The sequence below is a fragment of the Theobroma umbraticum genome, unplaced genomic scaffold (genome assembly GCF_002168275.2).
Source record: "Theobroma umbraticum cultivar Fairchild unplaced genomic scaffold, ASM216827v3 scaffold_50.0, whole genome shotgun sequence".
Lineage (NCBI taxonomy): Eukaryota > Viridiplantae > Streptophyta > Magnoliopsida > Malvales > Malvaceae > Theobroma > Theobroma umbraticum.
Genome location: NW_018397261.1, coordinates 6,679,362 through 6,696,350, shown reverse-complemented (window position 1 = coordinate 6,696,350; position 16,989 = coordinate 6,679,362). Strand labels below are relative to the sequence as shown.

The following is a 16,989-nucleotide window of genomic DNA, read 5'->3' as shown; positions in this document are numbered from 1 at the left end:
ATTCCGGCGTCCATGAATGGGCACAATTAATGCTGGTTACTGTGATGTTGACAATTGATTTAATGTGGTTTCATCGTTCAAATTTGGGTTAGTATTACTTTTTCAGTTTTAGGGTTTCAATCATTCTGATTGCCAAACCAAGCAGTGTTTGTGATAATGGCCTGTTAATATATATTTACACTGAACATTTAGATAAATATAAATAATGGTGGAATTTGGTCAAAACATCAAAAAAATTAGTAATCATGGTCATTATTATCTATAACATACTTAAAAAGAAAATCTCAAACGTGTAATCACGTGTCTATTTCAAAAAATACTTAAAAAATTAAATAATATTTTTTAAAAAAGAATTTAAAATTATTCACGTGAGTTGTAAAGATATGAATTTTATGTAAACCGCATGCATGAATGTCTTATATTTGATCAGCATGTATCGCACTGGTTGTACTCAAGTATTCTTAATTTAAAACCATTATTTTGATTTTTGTTTGCTTATTGATCTTGGTTAATTGATTATGATCACGTTGAACAATTTTGGCCGAAGAAAAAATTGACGGCACTGAACAATTGCTTCAAACAGTTCCTCTTTAATGAAAACGTTTTTCCTTTTCATTTTGGATTTTAACTTCTTTTTATTTTATATATTAAAAATGATGAGAATAATAAAGATAAGGAGAACTGCTTCCTGCAATGAATCATCACACCATAATAACTTAAGGTCATGTTCGTCATGACCAAATCTGCAAATTTGGAGATCATCTTGGGTGCTTCATATCATGTTCTGGACAAGTTGTATTGCGGATTGATATAATTATTCAAGAAATACTGACTTCTAGGAATCTCATAGAAATTATGTATATTTGTATCAGATGGAACGGAAACTTATTATATCAGTGATCCGTATCGGATTCTTTTTCCCAATCTTCATTTCCCATTCCTGAAACAATTCTGAAGAAATTAGCTAATCTAATATTCATCAAAAGCAGCTTCTGCAATTACTGAAAGTTCTTTTACTTGAAACAACAAACATGATCACGACATCCCCACTCGAGAAAATCTCGTTTTACGGTGCAGAAAGACGTAGCTTTGACCCTGTCTGAAGAAACATTTGTCATTAGAGTTCACAGTTCAGACTTCAAAGACAAAGATTGTGGTGTATGTCAAACCTGCAATTTACAGACAGAAAATTTGAGACCAGATTTCGTGGACCAGATCTTGACAAGACCGACCCCAAAGGCCCAAGGTCATGGGATGGTACCATCCGTCAGATGCTGAGATTCTTCTAAAGGCCGGATCCCTTTTGGGGCCCACTGTAATAAAAGAACCACCACGAGGCTTTGAACTGTTATTCTGTGTCCGAACACCGAACACTGAACGCCTCTTTTTTCTCCGTTACTTTTTGGTTTCTCTGCTCCAAATCTTTTAGCTCAGGAGATGCAAGCCGGTACCCTCTTTTACCCTCCTCTACATAACCCAAATCCTAAACCCTGCTCTTGCTACTTTTCAACATTCTTCAACAAACCACCACCACTGTCTTCAACTCGCTTTCACATTTCTCATTTCCCTCCTAAAATGCAAGCCAGAACCCACTTTTATCCTCCTCTACATAAACCAAATCTTAAACCCTGCTCTTGCTACTTTTCAACGTTCTTCAACAAACCACCACCACCACCACTGTCTTCACCTCGCTTTCACATTTCTCATTTCTCTCCTAAAAACCATCTGAACTGTTTCGTTACAAACTGCATTGCTCCTAACCAAGAACTATCCCATTTCAAGGCTGAAATCACTGAACAAAATGATGATTTTGAAAATATTATCTCTACGAATTCAACGCCCGACCAAGGAGATGAAAAAGAAGAAGAGGAAAGCTTGGAAAATCAGAGTTTATGGAACCAAATGAAGGAAATAGTTATGTTCACGGGACCCGCAACTGGGCTTTGGATTTGTGGGCCATTGATGAGTCTCATTGATACTGCCGTCATTGGTCAGGGAAGCTCAATTGAGCTTGCTGCTTTAGGTAAATTTTCTTTTTAAAGATTTTTTTTTGTCATTTGGGTATTCATTTTGCGCTTTTGGTTAAATTAGAAAGACAAAAGTTTTTGAAGTTGAGCTCTTCTGGGAAATGAAGCGGGACTAAATATTTTTTTCTGTTAGCTGAGTGTGGATTGGTTTCCTCGTGGTTTGGAATGGACAGGCCCTGGAACGGTTCTTTGTGATTATATGAGTTATGTATTTATGTTCCTTTCTGTTGCGACATCAAATATGGTTGCCACTTCCCTTGCCAGAGAGGTCAGCTTCTTCTACCTGTTAAATAGTTGTATTATTTTTGTGTTATAAGATAATCAAAGCATTGATCTTCATCTTTAAAGGTTTTCTTTGTTTAAAGGAAGGACCTAGTGCGTTAGACACCCCTTGGATTTCTAATCTGTCTAAATCGGAAAGGAAAAGAGAGAGCAAATCGCAGATGTGAGGAGCTAGGAAAGTAGAAGTTACCAAACCATGTTCATGAAGCAGGCTTTACTATCAAAAGAAGAACTTGATGAATTTTCGGCCCTGTGATGTATTTTGACAATAGGCAGTCTTAATATGCCGTGCCTGTACTTTTCTGTAGCAATTGCAATTATCCATGCTGATTATGTCATTAATGCGATTGATTAGATTATGGTTTCTCGATGTTGTATGCTATTTGTTTTTGTATTTTAATCAGACACCATGGTGCAGGATAAAAATGAAGTGCAGCATCAAATATCTGTCTTGCTTTTTCTTGGTTTGACTGGTGGCTTGTTCATGCTGTTCTTTACAAAATTCTTTGGTTCATGGGCACTAACTGGTAATTGACAGCTTATGTTTATTTCGTCACATAAGTTTACATGTTCTGTTTAGCTAGATATTCAGTTTTTATTTCTTTTTTTTCATTACCTTATGGATAACAAGAACCTGTAATGACACCAAGTGACTGATTAATTTCTCATGCTTTCTCTTTTTTTTTTTTCAATTTCCAGCTTTTACAGGGCTGAATAATGCACATATTGTACCAGCAGCAAATACATATGTTCAGGTCCATCTTTGGCAAGTTTTAATTGTGTTTCATCTCTTGTTTCAAAATATTAAAAGCATTCCAATAACGTCTAAGATGGGAATTGTTTCCCTTCTCTTTCGTTGATTGTAGTCCATTAGTATATTCACAAACAAAAAGAATAACAATATTCTAGAGGATTTTTATTCTTATGTTCCTCTCTGTTTCATGCTGTTAATCATTTGAAACAGTTTACGGCATCGTCCTCTACTTATTTTATTCTGTTAATTTTTAATTGAACAGAATCTTTTCTGTTGATAGATTCGTGGCTTGGCATGGCCTGCAGTTCTTGTTGGATGGGTTGCTCAAAGTGCAAGGTAGATGTATACCATTTCTCTTAACCTGGTTGTTTTCTAAACCTTCTTGACATGCTAATTTGCATCTTTCTAGCTTTTAAGTGTGAAAGTTTCTACATGGGGATGCACATGCATCTTTACTTATGTTAGGATTTTGTCTGTATCTTTTTTATTCTGATTTATCCTTTTTCTTCCCCCAGTCTTGGCATGAAAGATTCCTGGGGACCTTTGAAGGCCTTGGCAGTTGCCAGCGCTATAAATGGAATTGGAGATATAGTTTTGTGCAGCTTATTAGGCTATGGCATAGCTGGTGCTGCTTGGGCAACGATGGTGTCACAAGTATACTCAGTGAAAACTTTTTGGTTTATCATTCATAGTTTTATCATCTTTATTTTAACCTGCACAAATTTGTAGATTCTTTCTTTATCTTATTGTTTCTAATTTCTTAAAAACTTGAACCTTGCATCCTAACCAATCTATTTCCCAGGTTGTTGCTGCTTACATGATGATCAATTCTCTAAACAAGAAAGGATATAATGCATTTGCCATCTCCACTCCATCTCCCAATGACCTTCTAACAATTTTTGGGCTTGCTGCCCCAGTGTTTGTGATGATGATGGCAAAGGTTTGTTGCATTTTACATTATTCTAAAGCTTTATTTGCTTAATTATGATTTTCTTTTACCCATATATCTTAGGCCTTTTTATGTTTTAGGTAGCTTTCTATGCTCTCCTTATCTATTTTGCGACAAATATGGGCACACACACTGTGGCTGCTCATCAGGTTAGTCAATTCTCTCTGATAGTTTCGATATCTCTGCTCTCTCATTTTAAAACTGTTGGTTCTTAACATTGAGTCTGTGCTTCACTGTAGGTCATGATTCAAACCTACTGCATGTGCACTGTGTGGGGTGAGCCTCTCTCCCAAACTGCACAGTCATTTATGCCAGAATTGCTATATGGAATTAACAAAAGTTTACCAAAGGTACTGATGCCAAATCTTCATTTAGTGCTGCAGCCATCTTATCTTTGCATGGTGATTTTATCCACTCACAGCCACACTTATGAAATATATCTGAAGAGTTTCTTTCAATAATATTAGTTACGTGGCCATTCTCTATAATTGTTGATAAATGCAGGGGTGTACCTTCCAGTGTGAGTCGTATCATACATCTATATTGAATAAATTTTTGTCTGCTCGATCTTTACTAAGCTTACAATGTCAAACAGGCTCGAATGCTGCTAAAGTCCCTTGTTATCATTGGAGCTAGCCTAGGACTTCTATTGGGTATAGTTGGAACATCAGTTCCTTGGCTGTTTCCCAATATCTTCACATCTGACCAGAAGGTCGTACAAGAGGTTAGTTCTTGCAATTTTCAACTTTATGACCTTCTCTATATTCTTATTGTACAAGTTGTCACCATGTCTCTGGTAGTCCTATGAAATGTTAGAAGTGAAGGATCCGGGGAAGTATTGCTCTGTCTCTACTCTCTAGTACTTTCAACATGAGGAGATCACATTACCTACAATTCCGAGCTTTAGCTGAAGAGAATGGATGCTTAATTGCAGATGCACAAAGTGCTGGCACCTTACTTTATTGCACTAGCAGTGACACCAGCCACTCACAGCCTTGAGGGGACATTGTTGGTATGTTTTATATACCCTTGTCCTTTTAGTCCTTTCGTGAAGTTTTCATGAGTTTCTCTTTTATGTGTCTATGCCCAGATTTTATTTGAAATTATGTTTGAAGTTGCCAGTCTGTTAGCTCATAATATGCATAATATTATCAGATGCCTGCTGAAATCTGATGTCTTCCACTAATTTGCACGCGTAAAGATCATCTAAAGTTGATCACTAAGAAAACTGCCACTTTTACTTTCTTTTCTTGTTTGGGAACTAAATCTAGAGGGTGGTAAGCGGTTTCTTTGCTGATATGATTCTCAGTCATAGTTTGCTTCAGCCATTATCTATATTATTCATGGTTCAATGCTTCATGATAAAGCAGTTACATTAAAGCATCTAGAATTTTATATTCAAGCTCATATTCTAGCGTTATAACATTTGCCCTTGCAGGCAAGGCGAGATCTTAAATTTGTTAGCTTATCAATGAGTGGATGCTTTTCTTTGGGTGCTGTCGTACTACTGGTCAGGATCTGTTTCAAAACCCTTTATTTTCTTTCTTAAAACTTATTCAAATTTCTCATCCATTATGCTCCACTGTTTCTACTCTTGGTGCCAGCTGGTAAGCAGCGGAGGGTATGGCTTGCGAGGTTGCTGGTATACCCTCTTAGGATTTCAATGGGTAAGACCACCATCCTCACTCTGCAATGATGCATATGGTACCTACTTGGATCAACTTGAAAGCAACTTTCTTTTTCGATTCCAGGGTCGATTTTTCCTCTCTCTCCAACGCCTTCTTTCACCTCATGGCATACTTTTCTCTGAAGATTTGAACAAGTATAGGCAGGAGAAGCTAAAAGCTGCCTAGTTTATCATTGTTATGAGATGCATCAGAGGTACAATCAGCTGCCCTTTGCTGGAGAATCAAATTCCTCAGTTCTCACCTCTTAACTTGGATTGAGTTACTGCAGAATCAGCCTGTTCATTTTATCGTTGGCCACTGAGGATTAGGTCCTCATGATTCTTTTATGCCTCCGATGAGGCTTTGAGGTTCCTTTCTCTTTTATTTCAACAGCAAATTGTAATTGCGAAATCTTAATTCTCATTACTGCATGGTATCAACCCACACGGAATTCCAAACCCACTTGTTAAGTGCAGCTGATTTTGATGCCTGCTACATTTTCAATGGAGTTATCAACGGTTACCAGGTAAACGGCCCCAAGGCTCGTTTTAGGATAATGCATTTTATTCCAATTTCATTCAAAGATTATTAAAAAATGTACATTAATTTTTAACAAAAAAATTAATACTAATTCTTGAGGCCTTTGAGTCAGTTCAGATGACTACTCAGGCCTGAACCCACATCGGGCACGACCCCAAACCTGCCTAAGCGTGGCTCATTTGCGTCCTTTTCAATCTTGGGAGGGAAAGACAGATCAAAACTCTTTCAACCGCGGGTTAATTGACAGTTGCCAAGGCACATCTTCAAATTGAACAAAATTCTACCTATGGTAGGAAGCTACAAACTACTATATAAACATGAGCTTTGCATTCCTCAATCAACCCTGTCCTTTAACCCATCTCCAGTTTGTCTGAACATTACATACATCATATCTAGCAATGAGCCAAATGTTCTCTTTCATCAAGCAAACCTGTCATGGAAATGGCATCCTGAAAAGCGCAAGTCAACCCAGTTGCTGAAAAACAGCGTTCAAACCTTGCTGGTTCCCCTTCTACCACGCCCAGATGATCTGGGCGATGGTCCTTTCTGCTGCATATTTTACAGAACAGAATTAGAGAGGTCTTGCAACATGCTACAATAATGTGCATTTGAATCACTAAAAATGAAAGAAGAGAGTAAATTTCCAGATATATATTGTTGTTCTCTTTTGTCTTTACCATCAATGCAGGTTTCATCCTTGACTGCCTTCTCATAAAAACTCTCTGAGACTCCCTCTTTTTCTCCTCAGCTTTCATTTTGGTGAGACTAGGCCTGTATATGATCACAGTTCGGCCAATTTGACTAACCACAACAGAACCAGTTGCTTGCTTCAGTTGGTTCACCACATCCTCTAGCTCTCCTGGACAGGTATTGTGAATTTTGACCTATTCGCAAAGTTCTAGTTAAAGAATAAGAAATACAAATATTTCTCAACTTACACTCAACAAAAAGATCAATAGGCAGGGAATCTCACTGCCTCTTTCACCACTAACATTATCAATCTCTAACAAACATTTAACATCCGTGTGTGTGCACTAGTCTTCCCAAAGAACTTAGAATCAAGTTGTTGTCATATTTGATACTTCTTTTGTCCATCCGCATAAATTCTCTATGCAAAAGGATATGTAGTAGTGACAAGCATCTCACCAGTTACACTCTAAAGTTGCATGACCTAAAGACTCGAGGAACAGAGTCTAACCCAAAGCAAAGGGACTTACAAAAACCTGACATTTACTAACCATTAGCTTATAATGGTACTCAAATGACCGGGAACGATAATTTTAAGCTGCACAATCAGTAAGCAAAGCATCAAATTCAAAGAATCAGTTTTCATTTCCTAAAACAATTTAGACATACCACTAGATTTAATAGCCAAAGAGTATCCATTAACACAGTCAAAAGACTAAAACCCTAAACCCTGAACAGCAAAATTCACAAATTAAAACCCTTCAAAAGAAAGAAAGAAAAGATGGTACCTTTAGAAGTTCATTGGCTTCAAGGGTCTCTAGAAAAGAGAACACGACATTATCAGTAACACCAGATTTACCCACCAGTTGAGACTTTAACTTCTTCCCTAAACTGTGTGCATAAGAAGCCAGTTCTTTCTTTTCCTTAACTGTTAGATTCGGTAGTTTCACTCTCTTAACCTCGGAATTTCCCGCAATCACCTCCAAACCCAAATTTACAGGGCTACCCTCTTCAGCATTTTCAATCCCAAAATCATCCTCATCATCATTGCTATCACGTTCTTCAGCTTCAGAGTCAGATACTTGTTCTTCGTCTTGTTCTAGTTCTTTCTCTAGCAAAGATAAAGGGTTATTGTTACTGTGGTTTGAATTTGAGGAATTGGTAATAGAGAGAGATTGGGCTTGAGGGAAAGTGAGGAAAGAGTAGGATGAAAGAGAAGAAGAACGAAGGGGCCTTTGAATGGTTGAGATTTTATTGTGGAATCTTGAGATTGAGATGCAAAGAGGTCTCAGGTAGAAGCCAAGTGTTGCCGCCATTACTGTCTCAGGAACGTGGTCTTTTTCTGCTATAAACGATACAAAAATCAGGTGTGGGTGATGATAACATTGGTATTGAATGTTTAATATAGAACATAAGAAAACACTTAAGATCGCGGGTGTTTGGTCTAGTGGTATGATTCTCGCTTCGGGTGCGAGAGGTCGCGAGTTCGATTCTCGCAACACCCCACTTTATTTGGTATCCTTTGTTATTACCATATTTGTAGACGCTTAGGCTATAGCCCATCGCATCACGTTTTACCGCATCAAATCAATGAGAGTCTGAGAAAGCCGTTTAAATATAGAAGGGGATATATACCGTATCATTTTTACGTTGCTCAAGAATATGAAATCAGCAATCAGGAAGTCAGCAGCCTCAAGTTTCGTTTCATAGTCGACTCTCCCATCTTTTTCTTCATATCCACTGTCCACACTTCTTCAAACCCAAGCCAAACTTGAAGTTTTAACTGTACAACAATCTATTGAAAGATCCCAAGTATGAAGGCAGGCTTACTTTAGTATTGCTAGTAGAGCAACAGAGGCCACAAGGTAGCTGTAAATGAAGGCTAAAGGCTTTCAATGCCCATGTTCTGATTTGTTTCATAGATATTCAACCATAAATGGTCAGTATGAATGGATACCAATTAACATAAACCAAAGCTGAGAGGTCCCTCCAAACATGAAGGAAGGAGGAGACAAAATGCTGGACCTTTATCAATTGGAAGACTGCAGAGGCACAGCTTCCTAAAACGATCCATTCAGAAGAGTGATTTAAGTGCTTCTTCAGATTTTTGGTGTGCCGGCCTTTTAGAAACTTTTTTGTTTTTTCGCTACAAAACAAAGTAGAAAAGGGCAATTTTATCATGCGAATTCGCTTGAATGCTGCCCGAAAAACCCTGTCAAGCGAAAACCCAACAATTTTATGCACCTTTTTTAGTTACTTGGAGAAAAGCGCTACTTGGCTTACTTATTAATAGCTTTTCATGCACCGTGCTTCTTTTGATGACAGCTAAACCAGGAATAGACAGTGGTTACAGTGAATGACGAGGGAACCAAAAGTGGGAAAGAGAGAGTGGACTCAACAATCAGAACGGAAAATACTAACTCTGCCACTGAAGGTACCCAACGCTTTTGGACATGTTAATAAAGTCACAGTCCCCTTGCAGATAATCTATTATCCAAAGTAAAAGACGTATTGCAGAGACAAACGGACCCACCATATCACAACCATCCATCCATTGGGTGGACCCCACCACCTACACTTTGATTTCTCATCAGATCCAGGTGCCAAGGTCCACCCTTTTACAATTTTAATCTCCGACTACCACATCGTGACCAAAAGACTAAAACCTTACAAAGAGAACTAGAATGGACCCAAACAGAACTGAACAGATGAATGAACAACAACCCCCCACCACCACCACCACTATTGACTCATACCGTCATACGTATGGCAGTCATGTCACCAGCTAGTGACTTAGATTTGGTTTGGTACACCTAGAGCCTCTGCATCTTCCGACTCTGGTTTCTTCCGCCAATTGCTTTGAACCATCACGAGATGGGTCGAAACTCACTGGTTGGAAGTCCTCAGAAGGAAATTCCATCCTCTCAAAGTGGTTCACCAGCTGCTCCATGCCCTGTTAAATGTTTAATAACCTACATAAGTTGTGTGAAACCGAAATACTGAAACAGAAGAACGTTTTTAACGTTGAGAGTAAACATTGTTAGGTTTATATATATATATACCTACCTGGAGTTTAGCACAATATATTTCACAAATCTTGTGTGACTGAAAATATTGCCAACGTTTATGGTGCCATGCATCGAAAAACTTCCTAGCAGCTTGTGGGCTTGTGAAGTTTACAAATGCATAACCCTTGTTTGACTTGGTACTGCCAACCACGGCGTTATCACTCTCATCAAAACTCGAAAGAAACAACATAAAAGTGCAAACGGTATAAGAAATAAATGGAACAAAGTAGAGTTATTGGATTATAAAATTATTGAGGGATATATGATAATTTCTGTAACATACACAAAATCCATCGGAAGGTACAGGAAATCGAACGCTGACAATAAAGGTTCTTCATCTGCATCAACATTCTGGGATTGTACCTGATCTCTATTCGTCAGCATGCAATGCTGGTCAAGAAAATCCTTCAACATCTCCCGCCTGCAGGAAGCCAAAGTACTGAATTCAGGGGTTAGAGAGAAATTAAAAGACTAGAATTAAAATTAAAAAAAAAAAAAGAAAAAAGGAAACGAGCCATCAGTTATCAGACTAAGTATCAAAAGATTCAAAACCCAAGAAATGGAGGAACTGTTCATCCAACTGTTTTGAGCAAAGAAATCAAAAGAAAATAAGGAAGACCAAAAACCACGTGCCAAGTTCGTCTAACTCATTGGGCAACCCCAAGGACCCATCCTCGAAGTATTAAACATAGCAAACTCAGACACATAACTGATCGAATAAATGCTCAGACTTAATTACAAGAAAAAAGAAAAGACAACCAAAAAATACTTCAACCTATATCATTTAATTTAGCTGCCTTAGTAGTAAAAAGAAAACAAAAAGGCTGAAATGCATTGTATATAGCACATATATATGAAAATAAACCAAATGATCATACGTGTATCTGTTTGGTACGTTCCTTATCATGATCGTCGTTTCCTTTCCGTCATATTTTAGTGGAATCGGTGGATGTTTCTCTCTCTTGTTATTACAGGCCCAAACTTGAACATTCCTTGGGTAGTCAAACGAAGCTTCAAAATTTCTACCAAAATGATGGTCTCCAGCATCACTACCAGGCTTAGCCCTCCAGTGTTTCTTGCGCGATTGACCGTGATCAGCCCTTACAAACCCTTCTTTCCCATATCTTTTATTCCTCAAAAAATGCTTACTTCTATTGCTTCTCCTGGCACCTCCCACGTTTTCCTTTCGACCCATGACTTTGGGCTTCTGCGCTTCTTCTTCAAGCACCATCTCAGTGTTCAAAGGTTCCAGCAAGGAAGAGACCGGTTCAGTCACCGGCGCAGCAACAGCCGCCTTCTCTGGGGTGAAGAAATGGAGCGGTACCGCATGCTGATGTGGGTAGGGGTAAAAAGGGTGAGAGTAGAGTGGAGCTGAGAAAGCATGGGGATAAGGAGATGGTAGGGTTTGATAGTGAAGCAAAGGAGGGTTTTTGGGTGAAAACACGGGACAAGGATCTGAAACTAGAGCATTTCTAGCAGGGAAAAACTCCGGAGCTTCTGGGTTTAAGCTATTTTGAGTATGAGCAACATCAGTTCTTTCCTCCATGTTCACCGTAAAACAGTAGTACGGCTCCAAAGCATGACCATTGGCCCATGACCTTCTAGCTATATATCTGAGCTGTACGTACTCTGTTCTTTTTCTTCTCAATATCAAATTTAAATTTATCCGGTAATTTTGATATATATTGTTAGTATAATAGGTATACAATATGATTTGAAAAATGTATTTAAAGACGCACCAAGCGCGTGAGAGAAGGCGCGTATGAGACCTTCTGTCAACGAAAGATACAGGTGATGATTAAAAATATACACGAGCCATTGAATGCCTGGATTTGGTGGCAAGGGAGAAGATCGTATTCGAAAGCTAGAGGAAGTAACCGGACAATGTGTGAAACTGACGGCGAATGTTCCCTTCATTTATTAGACAAGAAGCCCTTGTCAGTCCGTCAGAATTCAGTACTCTATAGCCTCACCTCTCACCATTGGCTATTACTCATTTCGTATCAAATCTTCGTTTGATGGTTGGCAAGCAAATTGGGCTAGCCTCCTCCAGTTTTCACATTTGGTGGCAACACTTTAGTCTTTGGACAGACGCCACCATCTTGGATTTGTTGCGCGTTGTTGCTGGTTTATAATTTGTTCTTCCTACTGCTTTTGGACGTTGGGAAGCATGTTGGCAAGCAAGTCATCCTAGAGGGCGATGCATATATTTTAATGGGATTGTTTATATTATTTGATTTAATTAATTAAAACTGTAATATTTTATAATCAAATTCCAATAATAAAATCATTATTGTGAGTTTTAAGTAATATTATTAAGATATTTACTATTCGAATTTGATAATAAAAAATAATTATAATTTTATATATTATTTTTACTTGTAAATTTTTTATAAATAACATAATACTTTATTAAAATTAATTAATTATTTTAAATATATAATTTTAAACTTTAATTTATTTTTATGAATTAATTTTTATTTATTAATTTAATTTTTATTAATAATATATATTAATTTTAAATTTACCTTATTAGAACATTTAATGGATAATGTTTAAAATATTTGAGTACCAATTCAAGTAACATATCAAAAAAAATCAAATATTTATAAAAATATATATATATCTTATCAAATAATAAGATTTAGATTAAAATATCTCAAAAATAATGAATATTCTGCCCGTGGAGATCTTAGATGGTGGAGAAAAGATTAGTTACTATACTTAGTGGACAAATATTCGAATACACCAAGTCAACCGCTTTATTCCCAGCGTTGGTCAACTATATTTTGATGTCTCAAGTTCATTATTTTGGCATATTACACAGGTGGGGTTGGAAACAACAGGTTCCAGTTGAAATTAACTGATCTTACTCCTAAAATACAAGAGGGAATCGGAGGGAGGAATTATAACAAATTATGCAAGCAGAAAAGGCACATAATCACAACTTATTTCACCAAAATTAATGACATTACCCGTAGTTTATGTAGTTGATCCTTCAAAATGAAGGCTCTCACTAGCCACTACATCAATTGGGCACCCTTCAATGCCAACAAAGCAGCTCCGTATGCAGCCTCTGTCTGAGTTGCTCGACTCACAGGTAAACCAAGTACCCTCTCTCGGATCCTTGTCCATTTGTCATTTTTTGCACCACCTCCGGCGGTGAACACTTCCTCCACTTGGGTTGCTCCTAGATCCTTCAACAAGCTGTAGGCCTTTGCCTGAATACAGGATCAAAAGAATGTGCATTTTAGAATAACTTTCATCAGTAGCAAGGCATGCCTCCTTCTTACAAGCATATAAATCTTAAACAAGGGGCCTCTCCACACCTCTATACGGGCAATTGATTCCAAAATACCATGCAAGTACTCTACATCACTTTCTGGGCGTGGATGTAACCTGTACAAAATTGAAAAACAGTTTTTTCAATCCAACCCGATTGAACCACTAGTCCTATATGAGACTATACATAATGTAAATCGGAAAAGGAACAAAAACATAGGCATGGAAGATATTCTTCTATAGAAACTATTGCTGTCATATTAATCTGCATTGGTTAAATGGCAGAAATAAGGGTCCCAGGCATTTCAAATTCACATCATGAAACACACTATACTCACTAAGTTCCTTATGCAGTCAACTAGCATAGATATTATGCTTCTAAAATACCTAGCAGATTACAGTGGAAGTAGGAATCAGAACTTGTAATCATATAAAAAATCCTTATGAGAAATATCCTTCTCAAGAACTGTATAGAATATGTGAATGTTCTAATGGGAAGAGAAAGAGAGAGAGAGAGAGAGAGATATTAAATACCTTGGCTCCATCTTAGGATCTGCCACAGGGAATCTCTCTCCGACTGATTTTAGGGGATAGTAGTCTAAGGGAGAGGTCTCCATGGGATTAATATGTTCACTCAGTTTTTCCAATTGCTCGTCAGTGAAAATTTCCTTAAGAACTGCTCCACCAGTATTTGAAGCTCCTCCAACAAGCCACTTATCATCAAGGCGATGACTATACACCCCATATCTTGCATCCTCTATCCTAGTTGTACTTAGCAGTTTAATTGCAAGGGTTGAACCCAAAGAGGTGACCTACATAAGAAATAATGTGTAATTGACGAAACTCATAGAAAAACAAACATGCTGATTGTAATTAAAGTCTCTCAAAAATGAAGTAAAACACACCATAGCAGGCCAGACAAAATAAGAACATCATGAACAGAAAAATAGCAGACAGATGTCTGCCTATATTTACTTTGGCAACAATGAACTAAATATGACACGGATTGAGGAAGACTATCAAGGCCATAAGGGACAGCTTGATGAATCTGTATGCCAAGCAACAAAAAGCCACTTCCTTTTTCCTGATAAACACAGATCAAAGCCAAATGATGAATTCTAACCGCTTTCCCAGGTTTTGTTGCACGTGCTGCAAGAAAGGCTGCTATACTATCAGTGGTCCCAGTACATACAATGCAGTCTTCTGAAAAACCTGCTATGATGTATTTTATAAAATATTAATTGCAGTTTCAGAAGTTGAGGGCAGGTTTAACTTGCAATCAACAATCAGCAATCATGAACACATAAATCCAGAGCAATTACTGCATAATTTTCCAATTTCCTTATCAAAAGTTTCAACTATTTCTCTTTTCAGAAGAAATAATTATAAAACTCAAAGATATTAAACCTTCATAATGCTAAACTCTTTAAGCAGTGCAAAATATCAAATTTTACTTTGTCTAATAAGAATGCAGAACCTCACATTCTACCAGTGCAAACTGCCAAACAAACTATCATGCTTAAACCACACAATTATCTGCCCTTCGAACCATCTAGGCAGGCATAGAAGCTATTTGACGGAACAAATGCATACCAAATAGTGTTCTAACATCCTCTTTCAAATGGGCGATCGAAGTTCCAGGAGCTTTGACCACAGGTAAAAGTCGCGAATAAGGCTGAGATAACAGCCAACGTGGATAGGAGTCCAGTTCAGGATCATAACCAACCTAGACACATAGGAGCAATTGCATCATCATTCATTGCTTAAATTTGCTGAAGCTTGCAGATTACCAGTAGGAATTAAAATCCTAAAGTTATGATTAATGAGTTATTCTATGACCTTCAAAGCATTATTGTAATCAGAAACTCCAAGCTGCCCATGGAGAAGCCACAACAACCAATCAGCTTGATGCAGTAATATTGTAGATGTTTTGTCTGAATTGTCATTGTTCCACCATGAAACAAGCTTGCACAGGGTAGAGGAACCAGAGCAAACTGTATGGTTTACAGGAGCAATGGACTTTACCACTGGCAAAGCATCGGGACAACTCTCATTGTAGAGGTAAGGTCTGGCTAATGGTTCTCCTGTATTGCTGCAGGTGATACATTCAGATACCACACTGAAATCCAATCCAGGAAATGAGAAGGAAAATACTACATGGATCAGCAAATAATTTCTTAGATAATCACCTATCAATAATGAGAGTAGTTGCAGAAGTCCCATCAAGAGAAATGGAAGCAACGTGAGGACGGAGATGAACAGGAATATCTTCAAGCAGTGAGAAAAGAGTTGTTTTCCATGACCGTGCCCAATCCATTGTTTCTTCCCTCTTTCTAGACAACAGAAACAACATAATCAACATGGCAGGGTGCAAACAAGCACCATTTTCTTCTTCTTCATGCACATAATTGAACACATGGGAAACAAAAGTAAATAAACATGCCCAATTTGAACTCTAAAATGTCTGCAATTCTATGTAAATTTTAAATCATTCAAGCAATTTCAAAGAAAGATTACTAACTAATACTAGAATGAAGTATTATATTGAGATGAAGTCATCAAGGATTATTAGCTCTAACCATGTATTGAGGATACTGTCTCTTCCTTTCAGCATGAATTGTCCCTTGCTTGTCAATCAAAGCATACCTAGCTCCAGATGTACCAAAATCCATTCCAAGATAAAGCCGTTCACAAGCTTGAAAACCCACTTCTTGATTCTCTTTCTTACATCCAACCACCATTGTTTTCAGCCTTGCTGATTTATCTACGCAATTCTTGTACGCCCAAGTTCCTACAAGCAACCTCCTTGCAGTACAACATCCTGGAGATATATATATATACACACCATGTTACACTCAGCTAAGTCCCTAAACGACCATAGGACTCGCATTTTATTCATGTCAAATACCTACTTTTTTTAAATAAAAAAAAATACAAATCTTACAGTTCGCTGGAAAAATATTAGCATGCAGAAAGTACACAACTCAAGACATCTGACACTAAAAATTTATTGCAAGAAATGTCTTAAGTGATGGTTGAGATGGAAAAAGTACCTGGTTTGGGGGGAGATGGATAGAGAACCTGTGTAGAGAGTGAGGATTGGCTAATTGAACCAAGCATGTTTTGGCACCTTTCTTCTGGCACCTGTACCTCTTTCCCTCTGAGGTTTGTAATGGATATTGGATAAGCGAAATTACTACTGTTGGATCGTTCTACTGATTCATTGATTGATTGTGGTTCGGATTCGGCCCTTTGATTGGATTGGGCTCGTATATAGCTTTGGCCCAGGCTAACCTTCTTTTATTCTTTGATTGTTGAACTTCATTAATTCTCAAATAGCAAATGCTCGTATATAAACCAAGTCGTGTCTAAGATATCGTAAGAAATTTATGATGTTTTTGTAAAATACCTTTGAATAAATACTTTACTGCTTGCTTCTTATGTTGGACATTGGCTTCCATAAGCGAGAAAGAATGACACTGCAATGGTTAATCTGATCTGAGGAATGTCAAAAATTGGGTAAACCTCCGACAAGAAAATTGACTTTTAACTACCACCCATTTCTTCTTATCACAAGCATGTAAATACTAAATAGTCAATTTATCAGAAAATTACAAAACCAATAACTCTGACTATGGCCTCTAGGCCATTGCTTGAATTGCCAAGTTATTGGACTCTATGGGTCGAACAACATTCTCCTATATCCAGATCATGGGAAAGTGACTAGCCCATC

General features: G+C 37.6%; 3 protein-coding genes and 1 non-coding gene across 8 annotated transcripts; 2 read left to right on the top strand and 2 right to left on the bottom strand.

The window, feature by feature from the left end:
- The first annotated feature begins 1,373 nt into the window (after positions 1-1,373).
- Positions 1,374-6,210, top strand: LOC110418599 (protein DETOXIFICATION 46, chloroplastic-like). 2 transcript variants are annotated; one of them, XM_021431375.1, is made up of 14 exons: positions 1,374-2,023; positions 2,201-2,295; positions 2,728-2,836; positions 3,009-3,064; positions 3,344-3,399; positions 3,579-3,717; positions 3,866-4,003; positions 4,093-4,161; positions 4,252-4,362; positions 4,608-4,736; positions 4,947-5,024; positions 5,451-5,522; positions 5,617-5,679; positions 5,764-6,210. In XM_021431375.1, exons 1-14 carry the CDS (start codon positions 1,438-1,440, stop codon positions 5,863-5,865), a joined length of 1,803 nt encoding a protein of 600 aa, XP_021287050.1. In that variant the 5' UTR covers positions 1,374-1,437; the 3' UTR covers positions 5,866-6,210. The 2 variants fall into 2 exon arrangements, with proteins under 2 accessions (XP_021287050.1, XP_021287052.1); XM_021431377.2 differs by having other exon boundaries at positions 1,910-2,023; positions 2,161-2,295.
- A 17-nt stretch (positions 6,211-6,227) lies between these two features.
- On the bottom strand, positions 6,228-8,222 carry LOC110418600 (RNA-binding CRS1 / YhbY (CRM) domain protein). Of its 2 annotated transcripts, none has more exons than XM_021431378.1 (3): positions 7,695-8,222; positions 6,897-7,103; positions 6,228-6,768 (listed from the first exon to the last, which is right to left on the bottom strand). In XM_021431378.1, exons 1-3 carry the CDS (start codon positions 8,220-8,222, stop codon positions 6,709-6,711), a joined length of 795 nt encoding a protein of 264 aa, XP_021287053.1. In that variant the 3' UTR covers positions 6,228-6,708. The 2 variants fall into 2 exon arrangements, with proteins under 2 accessions (XP_021287053.1, XP_089639862.1); XM_089783736.1 differs by having other exon boundaries at positions 6,228-6,765.
- A 117-nt stretch (positions 8,223-8,339) lies between these two features.
- Positions 8,340-8,411, top strand: TRNAP-CGG (transfer RNA proline (anticodon CGG)). Its single transcript has one exon. It is a non-coding gene; the product is annotated as a tRNA-Pro (tRNA).
- Positions 8,412-12,684: 4,273 nt separating this feature from the next.
- XK-1 (xylulose kinase-1) lies at positions 12,685-16,420 on the bottom strand. Of its 3 annotated transcripts, none has more exons than XM_021430910.1 (9): positions 16,310-16,420; positions 15,836-16,077; positions 15,446-15,585; positions 15,096-15,375; positions 14,850-14,982; positions 14,380-14,468; positions 13,791-14,068; positions 13,304-13,373; positions 12,685-13,195 (listed from the first exon to the last, which is right to left on the bottom strand). In XM_021430910.1, the coding sequence occupies exons 1-9, from the start codon at positions 16,374-16,376 to the stop codon at positions 12,998-13,000; spliced, it is 1,497 nt and encodes a 498-aa protein (XP_021286585.1). In that variant the 5' UTR covers positions 16,377-16,420; the 3' UTR covers positions 12,685-12,997. The 3 variants fall into 3 exon arrangements, with proteins under 3 accessions (XP_021286585.1, XP_021286586.1, XP_089639966.1); XM_021430911.1 differs by having other exon boundaries at positions 15,096-15,348; XM_089783840.1 differs by lacking the exon at positions 16,310-16,420 and having other exon boundaries at positions 15,446-15,589; positions 15,836-15,977.
- Between the last annotated feature and the right edge of the window lie 569 nt (positions 16,421-16,989).